Source organism: Aspergillus brunneoviolaceus, assembly GCF_003184695.1.
Source record: "Aspergillus brunneoviolaceus CBS 621.78 unplaced genomic scaffold BO95scaffold_85, whole genome shotgun sequence".
NCBI lineage: Eukaryota > Fungi > Ascomycota > Eurotiomycetes > Eurotiales > Aspergillaceae > Aspergillus > Aspergillus brunneoviolaceus.
In genome coordinates, this window is record NW_020290815.1 from 42784 (window position 1) to 66428 (window position 23645).

At 56.0% G+C, this 23645-nt stretch overlaps 11 protein-coding genes across 11 annotated transcripts; 5 read left to right on the top strand and 6 right to left on the bottom strand.

Annotated features, from left to right (window-relative positions):
- Positions 1-168: 168 nt before the first annotated feature.
- Positions 169-5270, top strand: BO95DRAFT_476767 (putative ABC multidrug transporter; the record flags this gene model as incomplete). The annotated part of the gene is made up of 7 exons (XM_025589947.1): positions 169-221; positions 618-1509; positions 1569-1658; positions 1711-3249; positions 3311-4255; positions 4326-4559; positions 4617-5270. The coding sequence occupies 7 exons, from the start codon at positions 169-171 to the stop codon at positions 5268-5270; spliced, it is 4407 nt and encodes a 1468-aa protein (XP_025437596.1).
- Positions 5271-5665: 395 nt separating this feature from the next.
- Positions 5666-6583, top strand: BO95DRAFT_436078 (uncharacterized protein; the record flags this gene model as incomplete). The annotated part of the gene is made up of 1 exon (XM_025585210.1): positions 5666-6583. The coding sequence occupies one exon, from the start codon at positions 5666-5668 to the stop codon at positions 6581-6583; it is 918 nt and encodes a 305-aa protein (XP_025437597.1).
- Positions 6584-7183: 600 nt separating this feature from the next.
- On the top strand, positions 7184-8957 carry BO95DRAFT_518209 (Zn(II)2Cys6 transcription factor; the record flags this gene model as incomplete). The annotated part of the gene is made up of 2 exons (XM_025591955.1): positions 7184-7251; positions 7305-8957. 2 exons carry the CDS (start codon positions 7184-7186, stop codon positions 8881-8883), a joined length of 1647 nt encoding a protein of 548 aa, XP_025437598.1. The 3' UTR covers positions 8884-8957.
- An 18-nt stretch (positions 8958-8975) lies between these two features.
- lysF (homoaconitase LysF) lies at positions 8976-11504 on the bottom strand. Its single transcript, XM_025590420.1, has 2 exons — positions 11377-11504; positions 8976-11316 (listed from the first exon to the last, which is right to left on the bottom strand). The coding sequence occupies exons 1-2, from the start codon at positions 11410-11412 to the stop codon at positions 9025-9027; spliced, it is 2328 nt and encodes a 775-aa protein (XP_025437599.1). The 5' UTR covers positions 11413-11504; the 3' UTR covers positions 8976-9024.
- Positions 11505-11860: 356 nt separating this feature from the next.
- BO95DRAFT_436081 (uncharacterized protein) lies at positions 11861-12571 on the bottom strand (the record flags this gene model as incomplete). Its single annotated transcript, XM_025585211.1, has 1 exon — positions 11861-12571. The coding sequence occupies one exon, from the start codon at positions 12569-12571 to the stop codon at positions 11861-11863; it is 711 nt and encodes a 236-aa protein (XP_025437600.1).
- Positions 12572-12857: 286 nt separating this feature from the next.
- On the bottom strand, positions 12858-14957 carry BO95DRAFT_476770 (acetolactate synthase; the record flags this gene model as incomplete). Its single annotated transcript, XM_025589948.1, has 3 exons — positions 14746-14957; positions 14572-14694; positions 12858-14510 (listed from the first exon to the last, which is right to left on the bottom strand). The coding sequence occupies exons 1-3, from the start codon at positions 14833-14835 to the stop codon at positions 12858-12860; spliced, it is 1866 nt and encodes a 621-aa protein (XP_025437601.1). The 5' UTR covers positions 14836-14957.
- A 208-nt stretch (positions 14958-15165) lies between these two features.
- Positions 15166-16703, bottom strand: BO95DRAFT_507445 (uncharacterized protein; the record flags this gene model as incomplete). The annotated part of the gene is made up of 4 exons (XM_025591251.1): positions 15166-16248; positions 16309-16382; positions 16452-16488; positions 16539-16703. The coding sequence occupies 4 exons, from the start codon at positions 16701-16703 to the stop codon at positions 15451-15453; spliced, it is 1074 nt and encodes a 357-aa protein (XP_025437602.1). The 3' UTR covers positions 15166-15450.
- A 1200-nt stretch (positions 16704-17903) lies between these two features.
- BO95DRAFT_507450 (vitamin H transporter) lies at positions 17904-20141 on the top strand (the record flags this gene model as incomplete). Its single annotated transcript, XM_025591252.1, has 7 exons — positions 17904-18061; positions 18128-18294; positions 18350-18445; positions 18510-18610; positions 18663-18718; positions 18772-18984; positions 19039-20141. The coding sequence occupies 7 exons, from the start codon at positions 17904-17906 to the stop codon at positions 19667-19669; spliced, it is 1422 nt and encodes a 473-aa protein (XP_025437603.1). The 3' UTR covers positions 19670-20141.
- Positions 19656-20274, bottom strand: BO95DRAFT_507455 (uncharacterized protein; the record flags this gene model as incomplete). Its single annotated transcript, XM_025591253.1, has 1 exon — positions 19656-20274. The coding sequence occupies one exon, from the start codon at positions 20272-20274 to the stop codon at positions 19825-19827; it is 450 nt and encodes a 149-aa protein (XP_025437604.1). The 3' UTR covers positions 19656-19824.
- Positions 20275-20615: 341 nt separating this feature from the next.
- Positions 20616-21214, top strand: BO95DRAFT_331354 (uncharacterized protein; the record flags this gene model as incomplete). Its single annotated transcript, XM_025581908.1, has 2 exons — positions 20616-21094; positions 21148-21214. Coding segments are annotated over 2 exons (546 nt in total), but the record flags the coding sequence as incomplete, so codon positions are not given.
- A 665-nt stretch (positions 21215-21879) lies between these two features.
- BO95DRAFT_436087 (TDA10 family protein) lies at positions 21880-22863 on the bottom strand (the record flags this gene model as incomplete). The annotated part of the gene is made up of 1 exon (XM_025585212.1): positions 21880-22863. One exon carries the CDS (start codon positions 22861-22863, stop codon positions 21880-21882), a length of 984 nt encoding a protein of 327 aa, XP_025437606.1.
- Between the last annotated feature and the right edge of the window lie 782 nt (positions 22864-23645).

Consider the following 23645-nt stretch of genomic DNA (forward strand, 5'->3'; position numbering starts at 1 on the left):
CAATTACAATGCAATAATTAACTACCAGGCAATCTCGGACATTTATAAGTCCATCAGGCCGAGCGCCAAGCCCAGCGGAACAAAAACCCCGCGCTATCACGTGATTCCGCTCTTGATGAAAGAATCAGTCATCGGTTCAGGTATGGTATTGGGATTCAATACCAGTCCATGATCACTGTGACCAAGGGGGCAAGGGAAGCAGGTCCTCATGGTCTAGGAAAGTAAAACTTGGTACTTGAAAAATACCTAAGAAACACATACCAAATATCTAATAACAATATATCTCTGGAATCTCCACTCCGTCCGAAAACGGTCCCCGCCGGCGCCCGCGGAATCCGAACTTGGCGGCGCATCACTTCTTCCTTCACACACAACGGATCTTCATGGTGTCAAAGACCGAGCCCGACCGGGGAATGCCTGCCTGCTGTGACTCGGGTGAAATTATAAAACTTCCTTGAGTCCCACGGGGGTCTTATATTGATAGACTTGTTCAGTATGCGATAGAAGTCTGTTGTGCAGCGTCCAGCATTTCACCAGGAAATGGATTCCAAACCGGCCGACAAGCGGCTCCCAGCCCTAAGCGACGTTCCCATACCAACTCGCACGCCTACCAGCAGTTGCAACTCGGACTCGGACGGAAAGGCGACTCTGGCCGGAGATCAGGAAGAGATTGATTGTGATCTCACTCACTTGGCTCGCTCCGTGAGTGAGCGATCCAAACTGTCGCACCACCCGCTGCCTTTCAACAAAAATGACCTCGTTCTCGACCCACACAGTCCTCGATTCAACGCCAGAGCCTGGGCGAAAGCCTTTTACGGTCTTCGCTACCAGTCTGATAACAGTGCCCCCGCACGCGTGGCCGGGGTCGCCATCAAGAACCTGAACGTGGTGGGATATGGCAGTCCGGTTGACTATCAGATGAGCGTGGGGAACGCGGTCTTGAAGGTGCCAACCCTCATCCGCCAACTTCTGGGCGGGAAGAAGAAGAGAATTGAGATTCTGCGTGATGTCGACGGCTTGCTTCTCCCCGGTGAACAACTCTGTGTTCTAGGGCCTCCTGGTTCCGGCTGCTCGACCTTCCTCAAAACAATTGCTCAAGAAACATATGGATTCCAGGTCGACCCGGCCACGTACATCAACTACCAGGGGATCACCCCAAAACAGATGTCAGCGGAGTTCCGGGGTGAAGCCGTCTATACAGCCGAGGTGGATGCTCACTACCCCCAACTGGTGGTTGGAGACACTCTGTACTTCGCTGCCCTCGCCCGTGTCCCTCGTCAAGTACCTGGTGGAATGTCTCGCCAGGAGTACGCCACCCATCTGCGAGATGTGATCATGTCAATCTTTGGGATCAGCCATACGATCAACACCAAGGTCGGGAATGACTTTGTGCGTGGCGTCAGTGGAGGGGAGAGAAAGCGAGTTACCATCGCAGAAGCCGCATTGAGCTATGCTCCATTGCAGTGCTGGGATAACAGCACTCGAGGCCTGGATAGTGCCAACGCTGTGGTATGTACACCATAACAGCTACTCTGTGATACCATACTGATGAATCCTTGGTGGTATAGGAATTCTGTCGGACATTACGCACACAGGGCGATGTTTTCGGGGTGACCTCGTGTGTTGCCATCTACCAGGCACCCCAGGCGGCCTACGACGTAAGTCAGCTTAACGCTCATAGGCATGAATCCTGGCTAACAGGTTGTCTAGCTTTTCGACAAAGTCACCGTTCTGTACGAAGGACGGCAGATCTACTTTGGCCCTGCCCAGGCAGCCAGGGATTACTTCAGTCGCATGGGATTCATATGCCCCGAGGCACAGACAACGCCTGACTTCCTGACCTCCATGTCAAGCCCCGTTGAACGCGTCATACGCCCAGGATATGAGCACCTCGTGCCCAGAACGGCCGACGAATTCGCCAGACGATGGCATGAAAGCCCTGAGCGCCAGGCTCTTCTGCACGAAATCGACCAATATGTTGACGCACACCCATTCCACGCTTCGGACCTTGATAAATTCGCCTCCGCTCGACGAGCGGAGAAGTCCACGAAACAGCGGCGAAAATCTCCATACACTTTGTCTTACTGGGGCCAGATTCGGATCTGCCTATGGAGAGACTTTCAGCGACTCAAGAACGATCCGAGTGTCACTCTTGCCATGCTAATTGGAAACTTCTTCGAAGCTTTAATCATTTCCAGTGTGTTCTACAACCTTGCAAATGACACATCATCGTTCTTCTCGCGTGGTGCCCTTCTTTTCATGCTGGTCCTCCTGAGCGCCTTTTCCAGCATGTTGGAAATCATCGTTCTGTACGAGAAGAGGACCATCGTCGAAAAACACACCCGATACGCCCTCTATCACCCAAGTGCTGAAGCCGTATCATCAATGATCATGGACATGCCTTACAAAATTGTCAACTCGTTGCTTGTCAATCTGGTGTTGTACTTCATGGGAAATCTCCGGCGGACACCGGGAGCATTCTTCTTCCTGTACCTGATCGCATTCTCCATGATGATGGGCATGTCCATGTTTTTCCGGTTCTTTGCCTCCATTACCAAGTCGCTCGAACAGGCTCTTGCACCCTCGTCCATCATTCTGCTTGCCCTCGTGCTATATACGGGGTTTGCTATCCCGGTCAGCTACATGCGTGGCTGGGCCTCGTGGATTCGATGGCTGAATCCAGTCTCGTATGGCTTCGAGGCTGTAATGGTAAACGAGTTTCATGGCCGGGGGTTCCCCTGTGCCTCCTTCATTCCCTCCGGACCAGGATACGAGAATGTTTCAAGCCAAGAGCGGGTCTGCTCGACTGTGGGAGCTGTTCCGGGGTCCGATGTCGTCCAAGGCACCGCATTCGTGCGCTCCTCGTATGGATACGAGAACAGTCACCGCTGGCGCAACTTCGGGATCATCATTGCCCTGACCATCTTTCTGGCAGTCTGTCACCTTGTCACCTCCGAACTAGTTTCTAGCCAACGCTCCCGAGGTGAGGTGCTCGTCTTCCGGCGCAACAAAGTGCAGAAAGCTTTGTCGGCACAAAACCAGAAGGATGAGGAGCAGGGGCCTGATCCCGTGGTGCAAAGCGACAAAGCACGCAGCCAGGGGTCGGGAACCATCTCTGGAGTCGAGAAGCAATCGTCAATCTTCCACTGGGAGGATGTGACCTACGACATCAAGATCAAAGGCGAGCCGCGACGCATTTTGGATCATGTCGACGGTTGGATTCGGCCGGGTACTTTGACAGCGCTCATGGTAAGCAGCCATACCCCCCACATCGTACCCTTTGGTCAGTCAAACTAACTATTCTGAACAGGGGGTCTCCGGCGCCGGGAAAACGACCTTATTGGACGTATTGGCGAGTCGCACGACGGTCGGTGTTATTGGTGGCAATATGTTGGTGGACGGTCGCGTTCGAGACGAATCCTTCCAACGTAAGACTGGCTATGTGCAACAACAAGATCTGCACCTCCACACCTCGACGGTCCGTGAAGCATTGGAGTTCAGTGCCTTGCTCCGACAAGCGCCCCAGTACAGCCGAGCTGAAAAGCTCGCGTATGTTGAGACCGTGATTGACCTTTTGAACATGCGGGAGTATGCGGATGCCATCGTCGGGGTACCAGGAGAAGGGCTCAACGTGGAGCAGCGCAAGCGATTGACAATTGGAGTGGAACTGGCTGCGCGCCCTAAGCTGCTGCTTTTCTTGGATGAGCCAACCTCGGGACTGGACAGCCAGACCAGCTGGTCCATCTGCAATCTGATGGAGACCTTGACCAAGAATGGACAAGCCATTCTCTGTACAATCCACCAACCGTCTGCCATGCTGTTTCAACGCTTTGATCGACTTCTTCTGCTAGCCAAGGGTGGCAAGACTGTCTACTTTGGGGAGGTGGGAGAAGGATCGCAAGTTCTTATGGACTACTTTGTTCGCAATGGGGGATCAGCCTGCCCGCCGGGAGCGAATCCAGCAGAGCACATGCTGGAGGTCATTGGAGCGGCTCCAGGAGCCCAGACGGAAATTGACTGGCCCGCAGTCTGGAGAAACAGTCCTGAATATCAAGATGTGCAGAAGGAACTGGCCAAACTGAGGGAATTGGCCAGCAAGCCCTCGCCGCTCTCTGATCCGAATGATAAGTCCAGCTATGCCGAATTTGCGGCGCCTTTCTTCGAACAACTGATCCAAGTCGCCAGTCGGGTCTTCCAGCAGTACTGGCGCTCGCCCTCCTACATATACTCCAAGATGGTACTGACTGTTGGCTGTGTAAGTGGGAACTCTTGGACAATCTGGGATGGTAGTGATTCGCAGCTGACCGCATCTTTGCATTTCGCAGGCGATCTTCATCGGGTTCTCTTTTTTCAAAGCAGACAACACTCGACAGGGACTACAGAATCAGATGTTTGGCGTCTTCGTGTTCCTCTTCGTGGTTGTTCAGCTGGTGATGCAGATCATTCCATCCTTTGTCACGCAGCGGACGCTCTACGAATCGCGCGAGCGGCAGTCCAAGACCTATTCATGGCAAGCATTTATTCTCTCCAACATCGCGGTGGAGTTCTTCTGGAATACGGTTCGTCCCTGTTGTATCTGGTTCTGCCTCGTCTTACTGACTGATCATCTCGGTCAGATCATGGCGATATTATCCTTCCTGGTCTGGTACTACCCCGTGGGCCTGTACCGTAACGCGGAATATACCGGCGAGGTTCACACCCGGGGCACGCTGGCTGTCCTCATCATCTGGGCTGTCTTTCTCTTCTCAAGTTCGTTCGCGCACATGTTGATCTCTGGGATGGATAGTGATCAGCTGGCATCAGCGCTGTCCAACATCCTGTTCATTATGATGTATGCTTTCTGCGGCATCCTGGCAGGTCCGGATGCTCTTCCCGGCTTTTGGATCTTCATGTACCGCGTCAACCCCTTTACCTACCTGGTATCCTCCCTCCTATCGGCAACCCTGGGCGATGCCCCCATGCATTGTGCCGACAACGAAATCCTATCCTTCTTCGCTCCCTCTGGAATGAGCTGCGGCGAATACATGCAAGATTATCGCTCCGCCCACGGGGGTTATCTGCTCAACCCGGACGCTCGAGGCAGCGACGAGTGCAACTTCTGCAGCTTAGAGTACACCAATCAGTATCTGGCAGGCTTGAATGTCAACTTCGCCAATCGGTGGCGCGACTTTGGCCTGCTGTGGGTGTATATTGTGGTCAATACCGTTGGAGCCATTGCGTTCTACTGGATCTTCCGTGTGCCGAAGGGGAAGAAGGTCAAGAAGGAATAATCATGAGGCTTTTGTTCCACTAGATCTCGTTCGTGCTCATCGCACCTATGTTTATTGATTTATGGTACATATTAATCCCTGGTGCTTTGTGTGGGTTGTTCTCTAGAGGAGATCAAGGTCACTTGCTAGCTAGACTACATTTACGTTTACGTCCCCTGAAAAAGCCTTACTTCACCCAAAACATAATCCACGCAAGTCTCGCCATTGTGATGACGTGTCACGGCACATGCCTTCGGCACGAGAGTCCGATTGGAGTGGGGATGACAGGGGTCATGTCCATCTGACTCAGCCTGTGACTACAAAATTGTGCGCTCAACTTCTCTTCTCGCCAACCATCAGCGGTATCGCCCAGATCAAAGACATTTAGCAACTTGTACCGCAGCACGACATTCGTCATGGCCAAAGAGACCACTTTTATCGACACTCAAGACGGGCTCAAGGGTCTCGTCGATCTCATAGCACGGCAGGACACCTGGATGGGGGACTTTAAGCCTCTGCTCTACATAGATCTGGAAGGCAGAAAGCTCAGCCGCCATGGTACAATATCCCTAATGACCGTGCTTGTGAGTCCCGGTCACGGTTTGATGTCTCCACGCGTCATAGACATCCATTCTCTTGGCTCTGTAGCCTTCTCCACGACCGGACAGCGTGGAAATAGTCTCAAAGACATATTAGAGTCGCCACAGATCATCAAAGCATTCTTCGACGTGCGAAATGACTCGGACGCACTCTATGCTCATTACGGGGTCAGGCTACAGGGTGTCCGGGATATTCAGCTCATGGAGAGCGCTGGTCGGCCGAATACCCCTGGGCGGAAGTATCTCTCCGGCCTGTCCAAATGCATCGAACAAGCTCTTTTCAACGCACGAGAAAGGGAGAAATGGATGCTGGACAAAACGAATGGGGAGGCCTTATGGAATCCCCAAAAGGGCGGCTCATACAGTGTGTTTGACAAAAGGCCACTCTTGGACGCGATCATCAGGTATTGCGTGGGTGACGTACAGTATCTACCGACTCTTTATACGCGATATCGCCATTCAACCGACCTTTGGAACCAGCTCATTGCCGAGGCATCGCAGAAGCGAGTGTCGCTCTCACACGCAGTTGAATACCAACCGGAAGGCCCAGGGCGCGCACTGAGTCCTTGGAGCCCCGAGCAGAACAAGCTACTTGATGAGTGGAATGCCCCGCCTCCGCGGCCATCAGGAGATTATTTTTCGTACGACTCAGACTCGGATGATGGTTGGTACCCTTATGATGACAATGACTTTGAGGATTGGACGAGAGCACCGTGGCAGGGCCCCCCCTCATAGCCCACTGTTGACAACGGGACTCGACAATGCTAATGTAGTGTTGGGATTCGCTTTGGATGTTGTTTGTGTTTGTGCAAGCAATTGCTTAACCGTTTGCCCAAGTTCCTACAGCTTGCACTCTCATATTGATTGATCTCGGTAAATGCATCTCTGTTCTATTTGGTCACGAAGCATTCCTTGATTTAGAGAGCATGATCATAGCCACATGAATGATAAGGCTCCAGTTGCCATTGTAATATCCGTCGACACCCCGTGTATCGCGGTAATAAGCCGTGGGCGACGACTATGGCAAGACTCCAACTGTTCTGGGTCATAATGATATACGAAACAGCATGGAAGCAGCTACAGGCGTTACCATGACGCTCTTAGACCGTCATTCCGTGTGCACGAGGAGGGGTCCTCCAGAACCTCGCCCGCTGGCTCTTTGAACATCGAAAGAAATCGAACAAGCTGTGTCAGAAAAGTCGCTGACAGCAAGGAACCCCGCATTTCGTCGCGTGGTTTAGTGGGATTTAGCGTCAACTAGTCTCTCATCCTCGCAAAAGACGCCAGATGTCCTCACTTCTGCCAGCTTCTGTCTAGAACCAGCCAGCCACAGCCATGCAAGCAAGGTCTGGGCGTCGACGAGCGCGAACCACTCGTTCCAGAACCGGCTGTCGAACCTGTCGGTAAGCAATTGGTCGCCAGCCAGATTTTCTTTATTCTCAACGTCACTCCTCAGAGCCCGCCGGATCAAATGCGACGAGACGCCAGGGAGATGTCAGAACTGTAAAGTGGCGGGCTGGCCCTGTGAGGGCTCGGATCTCACTCGTTTGCCGGGCAAAGCAACGTATGGTGCCCAGCACGCGACGCTGTTGTCCTCAGTGGCAGCGCAGTTCCCTTGGCCCATCACCTCCGACGAGAAACGATGCCTCTCCTTTCTCTGGCATCATCTCATCCCCGACTCGGTGGTCGTTTCCGGGGTGTCGGACCTATTCTCGCCGCGGAATCTGATCGGCCAACTGAGCGTCGTCGAGCCGGCCGTCTACCATGCCCTCGTAGCCCTAAGTGCCATCAATCACCAGGTGCATGATGCGGGGATTGCAATCCCCGGACAGTCGCTGCGTAGTAAATGGCAACACTTCGCCCTGGAGCAGTCGCTGCGCGCATTTACTCTTCTGAAGCACCGTCCTGCCTCCCAAGATCCACGTCTCCGCCAGGTGATTCTGGTCTGCTGCCTGCTCTTCGTGCTGATCGAGCTGGCGTCCGCCCGCTACGACGACGCCAACACGCACCTCCAAGCGGGGCTGAGAATTCTCAACGAGGGGGCGCCGTCTTCTTTACCCATAGACCCAACTCTCTCCGACGCCTTCTCCTACCTGGAATCGCACTCAGCGTTCCACGGAGTCCACCAGCCCTTCCGCAAGCTGGACGCCCATTTCGCCCGCCTCGAAACCTTCGAGACCCAGCTCCGCCCAGTTCGGAGCGTCGAGCAGGCACGTCAAGCCCTGAACCCTCTCGTGCCAACCATCTTCCGCCTCCTCGAGCAGTGCTGGAGCCTGTCCAAGACCGACCTCGCACGCCAATACGGCGTCCTGCAGCCAAAACAGCAGCGCCTGCTATCCTGTCTGACCCATTTCAGAACCTACTTCGACGACATACTGACAACGTATTCCCACTTCACCGACCGCGAGCGGCGCTCCGTAGACGTGGTGCAACTGAGCGTGCTCACTTTCACTTTATCCCTCAAAACCTGCCTGCACGCCCCGTGGGACCCCGCATTACACCCACTACGCCCGGAATTTGAGGATCTGATGGCGAGGACTGTGGCCCTGAACGATAGACTGGGGACGCGCCCGCAGTTTACCCCCGATGGAATCCTGTGCGCTGCCCTGAGCTTCCTGGCGCTGCGAGGTCCGGATTACCGCATTCGTCTGCAGGCCATCGCTGCACTACGGGCGTCTCCCCGCGCAGAAGGGTATTACAACGGACTGGTGGTGGCGGAATTCGCCATCAGTGGGTTGAAGCTCGAGTTGACCCAATCCATGTCGGGTTCGATCAAGCATGGTACCAGGGGGCAACGGCTACAGCTCGATGATTTGCCCTACCCTCAAGACAGAATCGTCGAGGAGCTGCTCGGTCTGCAGCAGGATGAGCACCTGCTGGGGTCGATCGCCACCCTGCAAGGCGCCTCAGATTGGCTATCCAACCAAGCAGGCGGGCAGGTCCAGACGGAGTGCTCGGACGTCGGTGGGCATCAGGTCTGGTATCTCAATACGTCGAATCCGAGGAGGGTGCCGTGGGAAGAGGGAGACAAATAGCGGCCGTGAATATACAGTACTGACCACGCAACGTAGCCTCTCGTAGTGATACAGTGAATTCAGATAGCGCTAAGGATATGTACATGCTTCCAACACAAACGTCTAATCAGTCTTTTCTTCTTCGCGTCTAGAGTTTTACCTTTACGCCGCCTTAGCGACCTCGCCCTTAACCCAGGCCTCCAGACCGCCAGCGGCGATGATCGCCTGCACGTTGGCGGGCAGCTCGCCCACCGGCTCCGTCCAGCTCTCGCCGCCCTCGCCCTCCTGCACCTCGACCTGGCTGCGCTTGACGTCCCACGTTAAGGTCCAGCCAGTGCGGCGGGTGGGCTGGCGCTCCGCACCGGCCGGCTGAGCGAAGGTGGCGCGGAGGCGCTCGACGAGGCGGGGCACCTCGAGACCCATCAGGGCGTTATTGATACTGTTGCGGGAGAAGATGTTGCCGAAGCTACCAGCGACGACGAGCGGGATCTGCTTGGCCAGGATGGCGGTGGCGGCCTGCTCGCGGGAGGAGCCGCAGCCGAAGTTGAAGCCGGCGACGAGGATGTCGCTGGGCTTGGCGACGTCCTTGAACTCGGGGTCGTAATTCATCATGCAGGCACGGGCCATGTCCTCCTTCGAGACGTTGTCCTGATAGGTGAGCTTGCCGGGGTAGATGCTGTCGGTGTCGAGGTTGTCGGCATCGCAGAAGACGATCTCGCCGCTGATGCGCTCGGGGAAACCGGGCAGGATCTCGGTGGCCGCCTTCTCCGTCGAGCCCTGGGCGGTCTCCACCCGGTCAATGAAGGACTCCATCTGCTCCAGGAGGTTGGTGAGCTGCTGCTCAGTGGTGGGCTCCGCACCGGTGCCGAAGCCGTGGTCCACCCCCAGCCACTCCTCCGGGGGCACCTGGAAGGTGCCGGGGCCGGAGATCATGCCGCTGAGGGCACTGGCGGCGACGACCTCGGGGCTGGCCAGATAGGCCTGCGCGTCACGCGAGCCCATGCGACCCTTGAAGTTGCGGTTACTGGCACTAATGCCCACCTCGCCGGGCTCCAGCAGACCGGTTCCGAGGCCAATGCACGGACCGCACCCGGCGGGAAGCGGCTGCGCGCCGGCCTCGAGTAGGATCTGCCAGTCGCCGGTGGATTCGGCAGCCTCCTGCTCAGGAGCGGAGGCGGCCGCGATGTAGAACTTCACGCCGTCGGCGATCTTGGAGGTGACGTCGCCGTTCGCCTTGGCCGCGGTGCGGAAGACTTGCGCGGCGGCGGCGATATCCGAGGCGCGGGAGTTGGTGCAGGAGACGACGTAGGCGCGGTTGACCTTGATGTTCTTGGCGGCCAGCTCAGCCAGGGGGGTGGCGACCTTGACGGAGTTGGGGCCAGAGACATAGGGAGAGAGGGTGGAGAGGTTGAGGTACAGCTGCTTAGCATATTGAGCATCGGGGTCGGCGGTGAGGGGGTTGGCGAACAGCTCCTCGATTCTCTCGTGCGTGATGCGCTCGCGAGTAGAACGGTCATCAGACAGGGCAGCGACGGTCGCCTTATACCGGAGCCAGCGCTTGAGGGTGGTGTCGATGGGGAAGAGACCGGTGAGCGCGCCCCACTCGGTGGTCATGTTGGCGATCGTCAGGCGGCTGTCGACGAGCAGGCTGGCCATGGTCTCCTCGGAACCGGTGAACTCAATGGCGTGGTTCAGGACGTCGCTCTTGAAGAGACCGCACAGCGCGACGATCACGTCCTTACCGGTCACGCCCACGGGGAGCGTGCCAGTAAAGGTGACCTTGGCCACCGGGGGAATCTGCCACCAGGTGCGCGAGGTCGCCCAGATACTGGCCGCGTCGGTGCGAACCACGGCGGTGCCCAAGCAGCCGACACCACCGTAGTGGTTGCTGTGACTGTCGGAGGCGACTGCCATGGTGCCGGGCCACGCGTACCCTTCCTCCACCATCACCTGGTGTCCAATACCCCGTCCTGCAGGATAAAAGTCGATGCCGTGTTTGCCCGCAAACTCCTCGATTTGCTGATACTTCTTCAAATTCTGGGGGCTGGTGTTCTGGACGTCGTGGTCGAGGGTCATGACGATCTGCTTCGGGCTGTGCACCTTGGTGGCTCCCATGGACATGAACTTGAGAGCCACAGGCCACGAGTTGTCATGCGTCATGCAGTATCCGGGCGCCAAACTGATATAGTCGCCACTGCGAACGAACTTCCCGGGGGGGAGACCGACGGCATAGCGTTGCACGATCTTCTCCGTCAGGGTCTGCGGCGTGCGGGTCTCGGAGGGAGTGGTCGAGGGGGCCTGCTCTTGCTGCGAGTGAAAGCCTTGGGCCCTGGCAATCGAGGTCGTGCTGAGGGCGCGAATGGAGCGAGGGGGGAGGGATGTGGCGATGGATCGTGGGAGGAGGGCAATTCTCCTGCTGGAAGCCCCGAGTGACGGAGTAGACCGAAGCCGAAGCTGGGTGAAATCACATCAGATGGGGAATTTGGAAAGATCAAGGAAGGTCTAGCGACTCACCGGCCGGCGGAGCAAATTGCAGAGCTGCCTCGCCATGGTCTCTATAGTTCAATGGGTATCGATTGAACACGAGAGAGAGGAGGTGGAGGTGATGGGGGGAAAAAAGAAGGATTGAGTCACCTCAAGATTTTTCCCATTTTCTCCTGGCGCCGATCTCGCAGGCGGACAATGCGAAGGCGAGAAGCCCCGAGTCACCGCACGTGATCCGGGGTAATCCCAGCCAGTCGCGCCACAGCATTTCTAAGCACCGTATGGTCACGTGGTGCTGCCTGAGGCCGCTATCAGGCGCATGACTCATTGCGATAACTAAAGGTGTTTTAACTTGATTGGTACTAGTGTGGGATTGAGTGCAATTGTGTAGTTATAACTTTGAGTGTAACTTAACTTTTCACTTTCTCGAGTATATACGGAGTACATCAAATCCATCAAATAGAAATATAAATATATCAAGCCCGCCCCCATAAGCATATATAACACCAAAGTCCTAGGCGATCGCTATCGAGGTGTTTGGAAATCGCCTCTGCAACTCATCGAAGATATCCGCCGCACTGATGGCGTAGGTGGTGAAGTCCTGGTCATCCTGGGCCACAAGCATGGCAAACAGGGAGCCATTGTCCCCTCCATCCACCACCCAGGCTCCAACATCCTCCGCAAAGGAAACCATACTCAAGTGATACGCTACCGGGAAGTCGGTGGCTGCGATGGACAGGCTACTCAACCGTCCAGACACGTCGGTTCTGACCGGGGGGCGAGCGCCGTTCCCCAGCAAGCACCACAGCTGACCGCGGGGCGAGCTTCTGGTGACCTTGGATGGTGAGAGCACTTGCCATCCCCCGACTGTGACACAATTGGACCGGGGCGTTTGATCACACAATCGAAACAGAGCCCAGTTCTGTCGCACCGACCAGAAGCCCGGGTTCAACTTCCTGGTCCCTCTGTAGTGAGGCAGATAGGCCACCGCGTGGGGCTCCTCGCTGTCCATGGCGTACATCGCGCGGGACCGGAACGAGGCCCAACGCTTTCGGTGCTGGTTGGAAGAAGGTTTCAGAAAGGGATGCAGAACGGTCAGTGCATAGTACTCGCCATCGATCATCACAGTACCTCCAATGGTCGCGGTTTGATCCGAATTGCGTCCAACCCGGACGCGAGTGCCACACAGGGTCTCTCCCTTCCATGAGTCCATGCGGTAGCCCATCTTGGAAAGTGGTGGAGTGCTTGGTATGCTTCATATGCCTGGTACTTGGCGGATCATTCCCGATCTAGATCGGGTCTATTTATAGTGGGTCAGATCTCATTGCCCTTTGTTGTGCTCGGGTTGCGCAAGATGCACCAGCCAACAATGGCTTGCTACTGCTTTGTCCTGTCCCCCTGGCTTCTTTATAGCTTTCCGGGGAATTTATCCTCGCACTGTCATTACGTGTGGTCATGATGGGCAATGAGTCTTTGAAAATGCTTCATGGCAACGTTGACTGCGCAAGAATCTAACGGATGATGACATCCAGCACCGCCGACTTGGCCTCCTCCACCACAACCCTAATCGCTGTAGTGAGAGCTTCATCCAGCTGGTCTACACACTCCACCCGCTTCGCCCATAGATTTCCGTTAGCTGCAGCCTCAGCAATGCCCCCATAATCAGGCCCATCCGCGACGAGGGAAATTCCCAGCTCTTCCTTCGACAGCCCAGCCGCAACACCGGTCGGGTGTACATCCTTCAAGCATTGACTGGTGGCATTCCACCCTCCATTGTTCAAGATGATAGTCAGAAAGGGGCACTGATAGCGGTGACTGGCCCAGAAGACCGCGGTCGGAACCGAGAACACAAAGCTTCCATCACCCGTGATGCTGCACACCAAGGGACGGGTCTGTGACGACGAAGGCCCCTCAGCCTTCTGCTGCACCACCGGTCGGTTGGACAGATCGTACCGTGCCGCGGCCAGCTGCACCCCGATTGCAGCGCCGCCCGCCCAGCCCAATCCGCTGCCGCCCTTGGTGAGATGCGAGCCCAGTCGGTGCAGGCGGAGCTGCTCCGTCATGGCTACCTGGTTGGTGACCGAGTCGGTCACAAAGATCGTCTCCTGGGGTAGCAGTGCGCGGACGCGACTACACAAATAGTCTACACTGCAGGGCGCATCCGGCGTCGACAACAGTGCGGTCGCACGGGCGTCGATCTGTGCCTGGCCCTGGTCGTACGATGCCTTCATGGTCTTCCCACGCGCTTGCCAGCTTTCACTGCCTTGCAACTCGGGCAACCGAGGGGAGGTAGATAAATAAGCAGTAAGCTGGCTCAAGGCCGCCGCCGTGTCCGCGTGGAAGGTGAGAGACGCATTGATATCGAAAATATTCATGCGTTCTTTGCGCGGATCAAGGTCGATGTGGATGATCTGGGCGGTGGGAGAAGGGCGCACACGCGTGGGAATCCACGGCACATCAGCGTCCAGGACGAGAATCACGTCGGCCGATTGCACGGCGGGAGCTGCCCCCGTCCCTCGCGTCACACAGGCAGGATGGGTGGCTGGGAAGCTCATCTCACGGAGCTCCGAGTCAAACACCCGCAGGCCGGAGATCATGTCAGCCAAGTGGACCAGCTCTTGGACGGCACGATGATTGCGACCCAGGTACCCGGCGATCACCAGCGGGGCTTGCGCATTGAGCAGCGCTGTACTGATTACCTCCACTTGCTCGGAAGGCAGGGAGCCCAGGAGACACGTTGGTACGGCCTTGGGCCGCAGAGCATGGTCGCCAGAAGGCAGCGCAGTGGCAAGAATCTCCCGTGTTGCCGTTAGATAGACAGGCCCGGGGGAGCCCGTCGTGGCCATGAGCACTGCGCGATGCACCACGGTGGACACATTGTGCGGGGACTTGATCTCGGCACTGTAGCGGCTGTACGGCGCCACGAGGGCAGCCTGATCGCGAATATCTTGGTACCACTGCACATGCTCCGATCGCGAGCCCGGAGCCTCCCCGAGAAAGGTGGACGGGGCAATCCCTGCCAGAATCACCACGGGGGCTCGTCCGCTGGATGCATTGTGCAGCCCCTGGCCCAGAGCTGCCGTCCCCACATCAACGTGGGCAATCACACACGCTGGCCGGTGACTGATTCGTGCATACCCATCGGCCGCTGACATCGCGACAAACTGATGGTTGGCCCGTTAGTACAGACACGGGATCTTTTGTCAGTGGGAGACAGTGGCTGACCTCATGCTGAAACAGAATCATCTTGGGATACTGCCGTGTGGGATCATTCTGTCGGCGCACGTAGGCCTCGATGATGCTGGGGTGGTCAGATCCCAGCACGGTGAAGAGGTAATCTACGCCTGCCTGGTCGATGTCAGTGCGGTGTCAATTGCACCCTTGGTGGAGATGCACTACCTGAGCCAGAGCTTCTAACAGCTCATCCGCCACGGTCGGGTCAGCTCGATTTTCTGCTCGGTGATTCTGAGACATGTTGGTACTAAGCATCTCTGGAAAGAAAAAAATGATGCTTTCTTGCTGCTTGTCTTTGTCCTGGGCTTCAGCCTGTCCCTCAATGCCTCTTATCCCTGCTAACAGCGTTCGGCAAATGCGAAATACCTTCCACCCGGGGATATATCGCAGAGCCCCACTGATAGCAGGCCTGGATTTCTAACTGTGAATAACCATTGAGGGAATGAAATTGACCCTTTAGCCGAGTGGAACCCCGACGGATCAGGCCATGGCAGCGCTAGGGAAGAGATGGTGGTTTGAACCCCCTGTCAAAACAAGCACTTAGGGCTCGATAGGCTCGATAGGCTCGATAGGCCGGGCTAACCCGGCCGCTCCCCACCCCGATCCACCCTCCCCATTGCGCTATCGAATGCCTTCTGAGACACTCAATGTCCACCACAATTTGCTGTTCGGTGAATATGCCACCTAGGCCTTAACTTGGGCTACTAAAGTACCCCCGTGGCAATAACAGCACGAGTGTCTCGTTACAAATGGAAGGTGGTAAGAAGTCAGAAAACGCTAAAAAGAAAAGGAAACAGGCAAAGGATCTCGGATCAAGAATTCCTACAAGCATCTGGACTATGTTCTGGCGAGTCTCTATAGTACCGGTCGTTATTTCGGTGCCGGTTCACTGTGCATGTCAATTGCGGTAGTGAGAATGATCTGGCCTTTGGCAATAGCCCCCTGGCTCCCCACGCTCTCAGCATCCGCATCAGGATCGTGTCTCTCCACCCGCCATTCTTGGCCGAGCTGCGTGCCTTCCTGGGACTCCAACCGACTCATACGATAGCTCCGCCCCGTCCTGGTCCTGGTGGCTCGACTGCGCGACTTGCGTGATCCATTCGACAGCGAGACAAACCAACTGGGAACCAGCTTCTGGGCAGAGTGCTTCAGGAACGGTAAGCAAGCGCAAATAATCCCCGTACTCGCCTCGATGGCACTCCACAGCAGGGCATCAAACGAGCCCCAGGTCGGGTCCTGCGTCGTGGTGCTCGCCTCCATTGCCCACATCCGAATGATACTGGTGATGCACACGAACAAGCCCATGCAGAACACGAGCATCACACCGACCTTGCGGATGCGGTCGAGATGCAGCTGCGCGAGAACCGGCAGTGGTAGCATGCAGACCCAAATGTCCATCGCCGTGTTGTAGCCCGCCCACGACCATCGGAAGCTCGCGTTGTCCACACACTTCTTGGGGATGTTCTTGTGCCAGCTAGCATGGACCGGGATGCACTGGAAGATCGTCGCGAGCACAAATCCGAAGGTGCTGGAAATGACGAGACCGATGGTCACCCAGCAGATAATACGGAAGGGTCGCGTGGGAAAGATTCGCAGGTAAAAAGCCAGGAAGCTGAGCTTGTTGAGACAGAGGACGGTCTTGTAGAGGATTTGGAAGAGCCAGAAAGACTGCGTTACGAGGCTCAAGTTAGCATCCTCTTAAACATTGGAGAGAACCATGGAGCAAACCTTCAGCGCAAGTACCAAATTGCCCCCTGACCGTACAATGTCAGCGCGATGACGACCAAATGCATAGTGGCACGCTGCATGGTAGAACACAGTCAGCATTGGCGGTCACTTCAATGTTCAACGGTTAGGAAGGTGCGCCCTACCCAAGTCGCCCATAACGGTATTCACAATCTGTATGATCTGGTTCTCCTGTGAGTAGAGGCTCTATTCATTTGCAATGCGAACCATACCATCGAAACCTGGATGATCACATCATCTGCAGAGATGGCAGTTTGTCTGTACACCTTCCATAGCACCCTATGGGCGACCAAGATGAATGCAATCGCGGTCAAAGCCCCGGTAACCCTGATGAATAGGGGACCTTTGTCCGGGATATTGGCATCATGCTCGATCATAACGTTGCTATTTGTCTTTCTTCCAGTAGCATGCTACAAAGGAAAGGAACGAGAATGGGCAGGACCTCGTCATGTAAAGTCCCTGTTGTGACCCTAGAAAAGGGATCGAAGGATTCAACTTGTATGGTGAAGACAGGGCTGGCGGCTCAGTACGCAAATCATCTTTTTGCAAGATCTGTACCTAACTACCTAGTACCGTCTCGGCACGGGTCCGTTTTCCTCAGCGATGTTACTCCGGACATGGAAGACTAACTTACTGAGTACATGGCTACCTACTGCGTGCCGGTATTTGGTCACCCCCTTGTGGAGCAAAGATCAAGAACGATTGGTTGTCACGCATGGAGACCAGTCAAATTGCACCATTGGGTGTCATTTAAGATCGGGTCTACCCCTCTACACTAATGCCACGCAGACGTCTCAGGTTTCTATGTGCAGTCGGCCGATAACCTCCCATTCGACATTGGGGACAGATCACAACTATTTTCTGCTTTGTTGAAGCATATGATGCAGATGATGAAGACTAACTCGAGTGGACGACATTCGGCCCAAACCGTGTGCTATGGCAGCGCAATGGCTGGAAGAGATTTTCCCTGTTGCACTATAATATTGAGGTGTGGGTCTGGAGGGAGAAAGGACATCGGAGGGAGGAGGGGGTGGACGGGACGGGGGGAGTCCGGACGATTTCCGCGCTGAGGGTCTCCGTGCAAGAACCCTATGTGGTCAATGACCCTGCACCTAATCACCTAGTATAGACTACTTCACTTACTTGGTGGGGCTTGGGTAAACTCCCCGACAAATGGTAGTGTTCGTGCATCCATTCTTAATTATCCTACCGGGCCGAGTGCTCGGAATGGAGCCACTAGGGCTGACTATCATGCTTAGGGTCTTTTGAGTCCGTCAAGATATATTGCCGCGGGTCCAACGCTGAACACACCCATGAGTACCGGTAGTTGCAGGCCACACCTTCATCAATGAGACGATGGAAAGAAGTCTGGCCTGCAATTAATCAGCCGGAGGTTGTTCAACTAGTCACTTCATAATGGCTTGACCTAAACCCTCCCTTGCCACCCCTGACAACTCGGAAATTCCGACCTGAGTTTCATCTACAAAAGCTGACCATGTCGCGCCACGTGCATGGGTGGTTGCTTTCTCTTATAGTTCCACTCTTTCTGCCGACCGTTACTTTGCAAGGCTACAGTCATGGAGAAGCAAGAGATCGAGCCCCGCGTGGTTGAGGCGTCAACGCCAGACTTTGATCCCGCTTTGGAGAAGAAGTTGCTGCGAAAGCTGGACTGGCGAGTCATCCCAGCACTATGGTTTCTCTTTTTGGTGTCATTCATGGATCGTTCCAACATTGCGTGAGTGTTCAGCTCCCTTCCACTTGATGTCGATGGACCGAGCCTTAACCATGTGGTTTGATGTAGAAACGCGAAGATCGCCGGCATGGCCAAGGAGCTGCACCTGGTGGGAAATGAGTACAACCTCGCCGTGACCATGTTCACGGTCGCATACGTCGTCTTTGGCATGCCGGCCAACCTGCTGGTCAAGAAGTTTGGCCCAAGGATGCTGGTCCTATACATGTTTACTTGGGGTGAGAGCAATCGCAGTCGGGAGAAAAGGAGTATGCTGACTTGGTGGGTCAACAGGGCTGTTTGTGATGGGACAGGGTCTCACCAAGACTGCGACGGGCCTGATCGCGTGTCGGTTTTTCATGGGGATGTGTGAGGCAGGCTTCGTTCCTGGTTCGTTCATACTATGCCAAGCTGGCAGTGGTGCATGAAGCCTAATCTGACCTTCCAATGCCAGGCTGCGCTTACCTGATCGGAAGTTACTACAAGCGGGACGAGTTCCTGCGTCGATACGCAATCTTCTTCAGTGCCAACATGGCGGCAGGAGCGTTCAATGGGGTCAGTTTCTATCATGCTTACTCTCGACACGTCTGTCTGACTGGCTCGTTAGCTCTTCTCAAGTCTCTTGACGCACTTGGAGTTGGACGGATATGCGGGATGGAGATGGTATGGATCCCTTGACCTCGGCGGGCATATACTGTTTTCTGACGCAAGACTAGGCTCTTCCTGATCGAATCAATCATCACCATGGGCGTCAGCATTATTTGCTACTGGATCGTTGTTCCCTTCCCCGAGGACGCGACATTCTTGACCCCTGCGGAGAAGGAACTGCTGCTTGCCCGTCTGGAGGCCGATGGAGGAAGCATTCGTGATGATCCTATCTCTCTCCCTCGGGTCCTGAAGATGGCGATGGACTGGAAGATCTGGATCTGGTGAGCATGTCTGCTACGTCTAGGAGTCGAACTATGCACTGACATGGAGACCAGTGTTTTGGCCTACCTCGCCGCCGAAGAAAGTGCCAGCTCGATGGTGTACTTCCAGCCCACCATTCTCAAGGACCTCGGCTGGACCAGTCGCTCAGCGCAAGAGCACAGCATTCCTGTCTATGCAGTCGCCTTCGTGCTTACCTTGTCAAGCGCGTGGCTGAGCGACTATCTCCGCCACCGCTATCTCTTCACGCTGTTCGGATCGGCGCTGGTCATAATCGGCTGGAGTATCGAGCTTGCGCAGGTCCCCTCTGCTGGAGTCCGTTACATGGGCATGTTCTTCGTGGCATCGGGCGCGTTCATCATGATGTCTATCACCGTGGTGTGGTTGTGTATCAACCTCGGCAAGGGCGTCAAGCGCAGCGTCGGAATGGGCTTGCTGCCCGCGTTCGGTAACTGTGGTGCCTTTGTATCCGGCAACGTCTTCATCACCAGCGAAGCGCCCAAGTACCCTACTGGCTTTGGGGTTGGTCTGGCATTCGCAGTGGTGGCAGGACTGGCCTGCACCGTGTATTTCTTCGCTCTCCGCGCCGAAAATCGCCGCCGGGAAAGTCAGCCGGAGCAGGACTGGCAGTCGGAGAGCATGCAGGATCTGGGCGATGCTCATCCGGACTTTCGTTTCCAGTTGTGAGACCCATGTGTTGGCGAATATTTATGCTTTATTTAACCTTTGATCTGAAATAAATTCTTCTCTCTTTGTCCTTTTCATCCTGTAAGTATGTTTCAACCATGCGCCGATCGACTTGTTTGGCGGCGTTAGGGTAGCTGCATACCAACCCTACTTTGCTATCGGGTCAAACTCGTCGCATACATGGCAAATGCGCCCGCAAATCCGAAATCTTCACCTGGGTGAACATCCGATAATGTTTGATGGTCGGGCTGAGGTGGACCATGGAACCTCGCGGCATCCCATGACGTCGGAAGCCAAGCCCCAACTTCACCAATTCTCTTCTCCACATTTTGCCTCCCCTGCATTCCGCATACCTCATTCTTGCAGAACTCCAAGCCCAGCTTCAATCCCTTCATTTCTAGACGAATCCCTTGTCTCGTCGCGCTGGACCGCAATGCTGACCGCTGCTCACCCCAATGATCCCGGTCCACGATCAATATCTGCGCACCATCAGCTTGGTGACGCAGATCCTGTGCTGCAGCATCACCACCCTCTGCCTGGCCCTGCGCCTGCTGGTTGCTTCCCGGATCAAGCGAGATTTGAATATTGAGGACGGTTTGTGACATCTCTTTTTCTGGCCGTCTACCAAATCTAATGATTGTATACCAGCATTTTGCACTCTATCCTGGGTAGACTCCCACTACCCGCCGCCCGATGGCTGCTCTCCTCTAACATTGTGCTTCAGGTCCTGTTCTTCACCTATTGCATCTGCAACATCTTCTGTAAGTCTCCAATTCACTGCCGCTGTGGAGTCATGTCCACTAACTAGACTACCGCAGACCTCCATTATGGCGGCGGCAAACCCCTTGCCCTGCTGACCCCCTACCAGATCCGACTCGTCTACAAGGCAAGCACCGTGGCCAGGGCCACCCCAATGCAAATACTCCTCCACTGACTCTCTCGTCCGCAGTTTTACTATGTTCTGACCGTAATCTACGCCCCGATGGTCCTCACCGTCAAGATAACCCTGCTCTCCATCCTAGCGCGCATCTTCACCATCCGCCACGTGCACGTCATCAGCGTGTACTCGGTGCTGGTGGTGACGGTGATCTACTACACGATCATCTTCTTCATCAAGGTCTTCATCTGCCTGCCGGTCTCGTACTTCTGGACCCACTACGACGAGGAAGCGCAGTGCCTAAATAAAACGGCCGTGATCCTCGCCGACGCGGTGATGAGCATCGCCACGGATCTGGCCATCATGCTGCTCCCGGCCTTCCTGACCATCACGCTGCACCTCTCGCACGTCAAGAAGCTCAAGGTCTCGCTGATGATGGGCTGCGGCGGGCTGGCGATCGGGTTCAGCATCTACCGCCTCGTGCTGGTCATCCACGAGGAGGATAACCTGGAGTCAACCATCGTATACTTGAAGATCTTACTGTCGGGGTAGGTTTTCCTACCTTGCACCACCCAGTCGGGGTTGAGCTAATGCCAAGCAGTAATGCGGAAGGCGGATTCGCCCTCATCTGCTCGTGTATCCCCGCGATCCATATCCTGATCACTCGACGCGGAGGCCGCGACACGCAGCGCTCCAGTACATCCTCCCACCAGCTCTTCCGGCACTCCTTTCCCCCCTCGTTCCCCTTCCATCGGAGTCCCGCCAGCCCCCCGTTCGCCGAGTCCCAGCAGGCCGGCGTGACATCCACCGCGCAGCGCGCATCGCTGGTCGTCCCCGAGCTGAACGATCTAGAAACCAGCGAGGAGGGCGCGTCGGACGCGAATCAGATCCTGCGGAAGGTCCTGCTCTCGCGCCGGTCGGAGAGAGTGCAAGTGCCGGTGCTGCGGGACTGCTCGCAGGGGTCCTCGGAGGCGCAACTCGGCAACCAATTCGGAGCAGTTTGACGACATCGATTGCACCAGGCTGGGCCATAATGAAGTCGCATCGATATACGTGCCGCGCATTTGGCCATCGATGCCGTGCGATGTCGACTGGCGCCTCGCGACAATGCCGGAAATCAATGCCGGGGGTGGTGGCAGCCCTCCAACTTCCGATCTTCGGCACTAACTGATATTCTTACGTCATTGCCGAGGTGAAGCGAGGCTTGATGCCTGAGCCGTCAGGCACCAGGGGATTCAGAGGCAGTCTTGTACATATACATATTCATATTCGTATCTCGTTGTTGCCTGGGGACTTCAACCAGCGAGGTCCCGAGGGATTGGTCCCGCACAGTCTAGCTATAACCAACAATATCCAGGACCGTCCGATCTTGCCCCAGAACCACTCTCGCCTGGCCCTTGCGCGCACGCTCCTCCTCCGACAATCCCCGGAAGATGCCCTCGCGCACTTGATCCAGATACAGCTCGTAGGCCGGCATGTACCCCTTAACGAAGGCCACAACCTCCTCGTCCGTCATGCCCTGATTCTTCACCCGCCGCAAGGCATGTTCCTGCTGCATGCGCCAGCGGTAGACGTTGGCCAGATCGTCGGTGTCGAGATGCACCAGGAAGTCCAGGTGGTGGGGCCCCATGAACATGTCGCAGTAGTTGCGCAGGCTGGCGTTGATAGTGAAATAGCTGGACAGCTCGTGGTTCTGCAGGGTTTGCGTGGGGAATCCGGAGTCCGAGTCCGCCGCCCCCGACTCCGGGGGATGCGCCTTGACCGCCGTCCACTTGGCCTCGATGGCCTCTTCACTCAGCGGTTGGAAGCCCACACACCACCCCTCCAGCACCAGCACGTCCACCGGCGAGTCCAGCGAGACAGGGACGTGGCTCCACTCGTCGCGGGGCACGCGGTCGCCCTCGCCGTGGAAGCGGCTCTTGTCGAATTCGGGGATGCAGACCACCCGCGGCGAAGTTTCTGTGGTCACGGTCAAGGTGTCGAAGAACTCGCGGACCAGCGCGGTGTCGTGGGTGCCGGGCTGGCCGCGCATCTGGAGCAGGGCATTGGCCGGGTTAGACTGGCGCAGGCGCACCAGGCCCTCGTGCGGCAGGTAGAAGTCGTCGAGAGAGACGTTGATGGTGCGGAAGTGGTGTTTCTCGTTCAGCGACCGCACAAGGGCGGAGGTCCAGGTGGTCTTGCCGCTGCCCTGTAGACCGGTCAGGGCCAGGATGAAGGGTTTCCGTTGACTGGGGTCTGCAGCCTGCTGGTCAACATGGCGTTGGATGTGGGGGCGGACGTGGGCCAAGAGGCGATCGATGGTCTCGTCGGGGATCATTGTGGACGTTGGACATGTAAAGTCTGGGGTTGCAAGTGCGGGCAGGGAGGTAATGAAGGAGGATGGATACTATATGTATTAAGAAACGGACGAGAACCCAAGACACATACTCCACCAGCCAATGCGATAAGTATTGGTGAAATGCGATCGGTGGAAGTAGTTGTTCCTCGTTCCGTTGCGTTGCTCTCTGGCTGCGGCTGGGATAATCACGTGAGTGGGGAGATGGAGGGGGAAGATGGTATGAGTCAGCATTTAACTTGGTTAGTGGCGGCGGAGGAGTTTTGCTCCGGCCCGATCGCGGAGGTTTCTTTGTCCGGTTTGTATTGTCCATTCACTTGCCAGTCACTCCACCAGATCACACATTGAAATCACCATGCAGCAACCAAGGCCCATCCGCCACACTCCAGCCTTCGTTCATCAAGAATGGGTCAGACTGGAAAGGGACGGCAGTCGCCGACTCCGGGCCCAGACCCAGCCCGCCCATACCGTAGGAAAATCCGGAGCCGGCCAGATCGCCAAACACCATACTTGCGGCATTGTAGAGATCAGGAGTGGAGAGCACGGCAGTAGGATCGAATGAGGGCGGCGGCGGCATCGGAAGATTGTCCCAGGCTTCGGGGGCCATGCTGCTGGGCCTGCTGGGCCTGCTGGGCCTGCTGGGCCGGGGCGAGGAATCTTCCCCGCGGAGTCCGATCGGATCCTCGGCAATGCGGATAGCATCGGGACGGTCGCCGGTACTATGATTATTCGCACTATACATACTCTCCACTTGCGGCACTCGT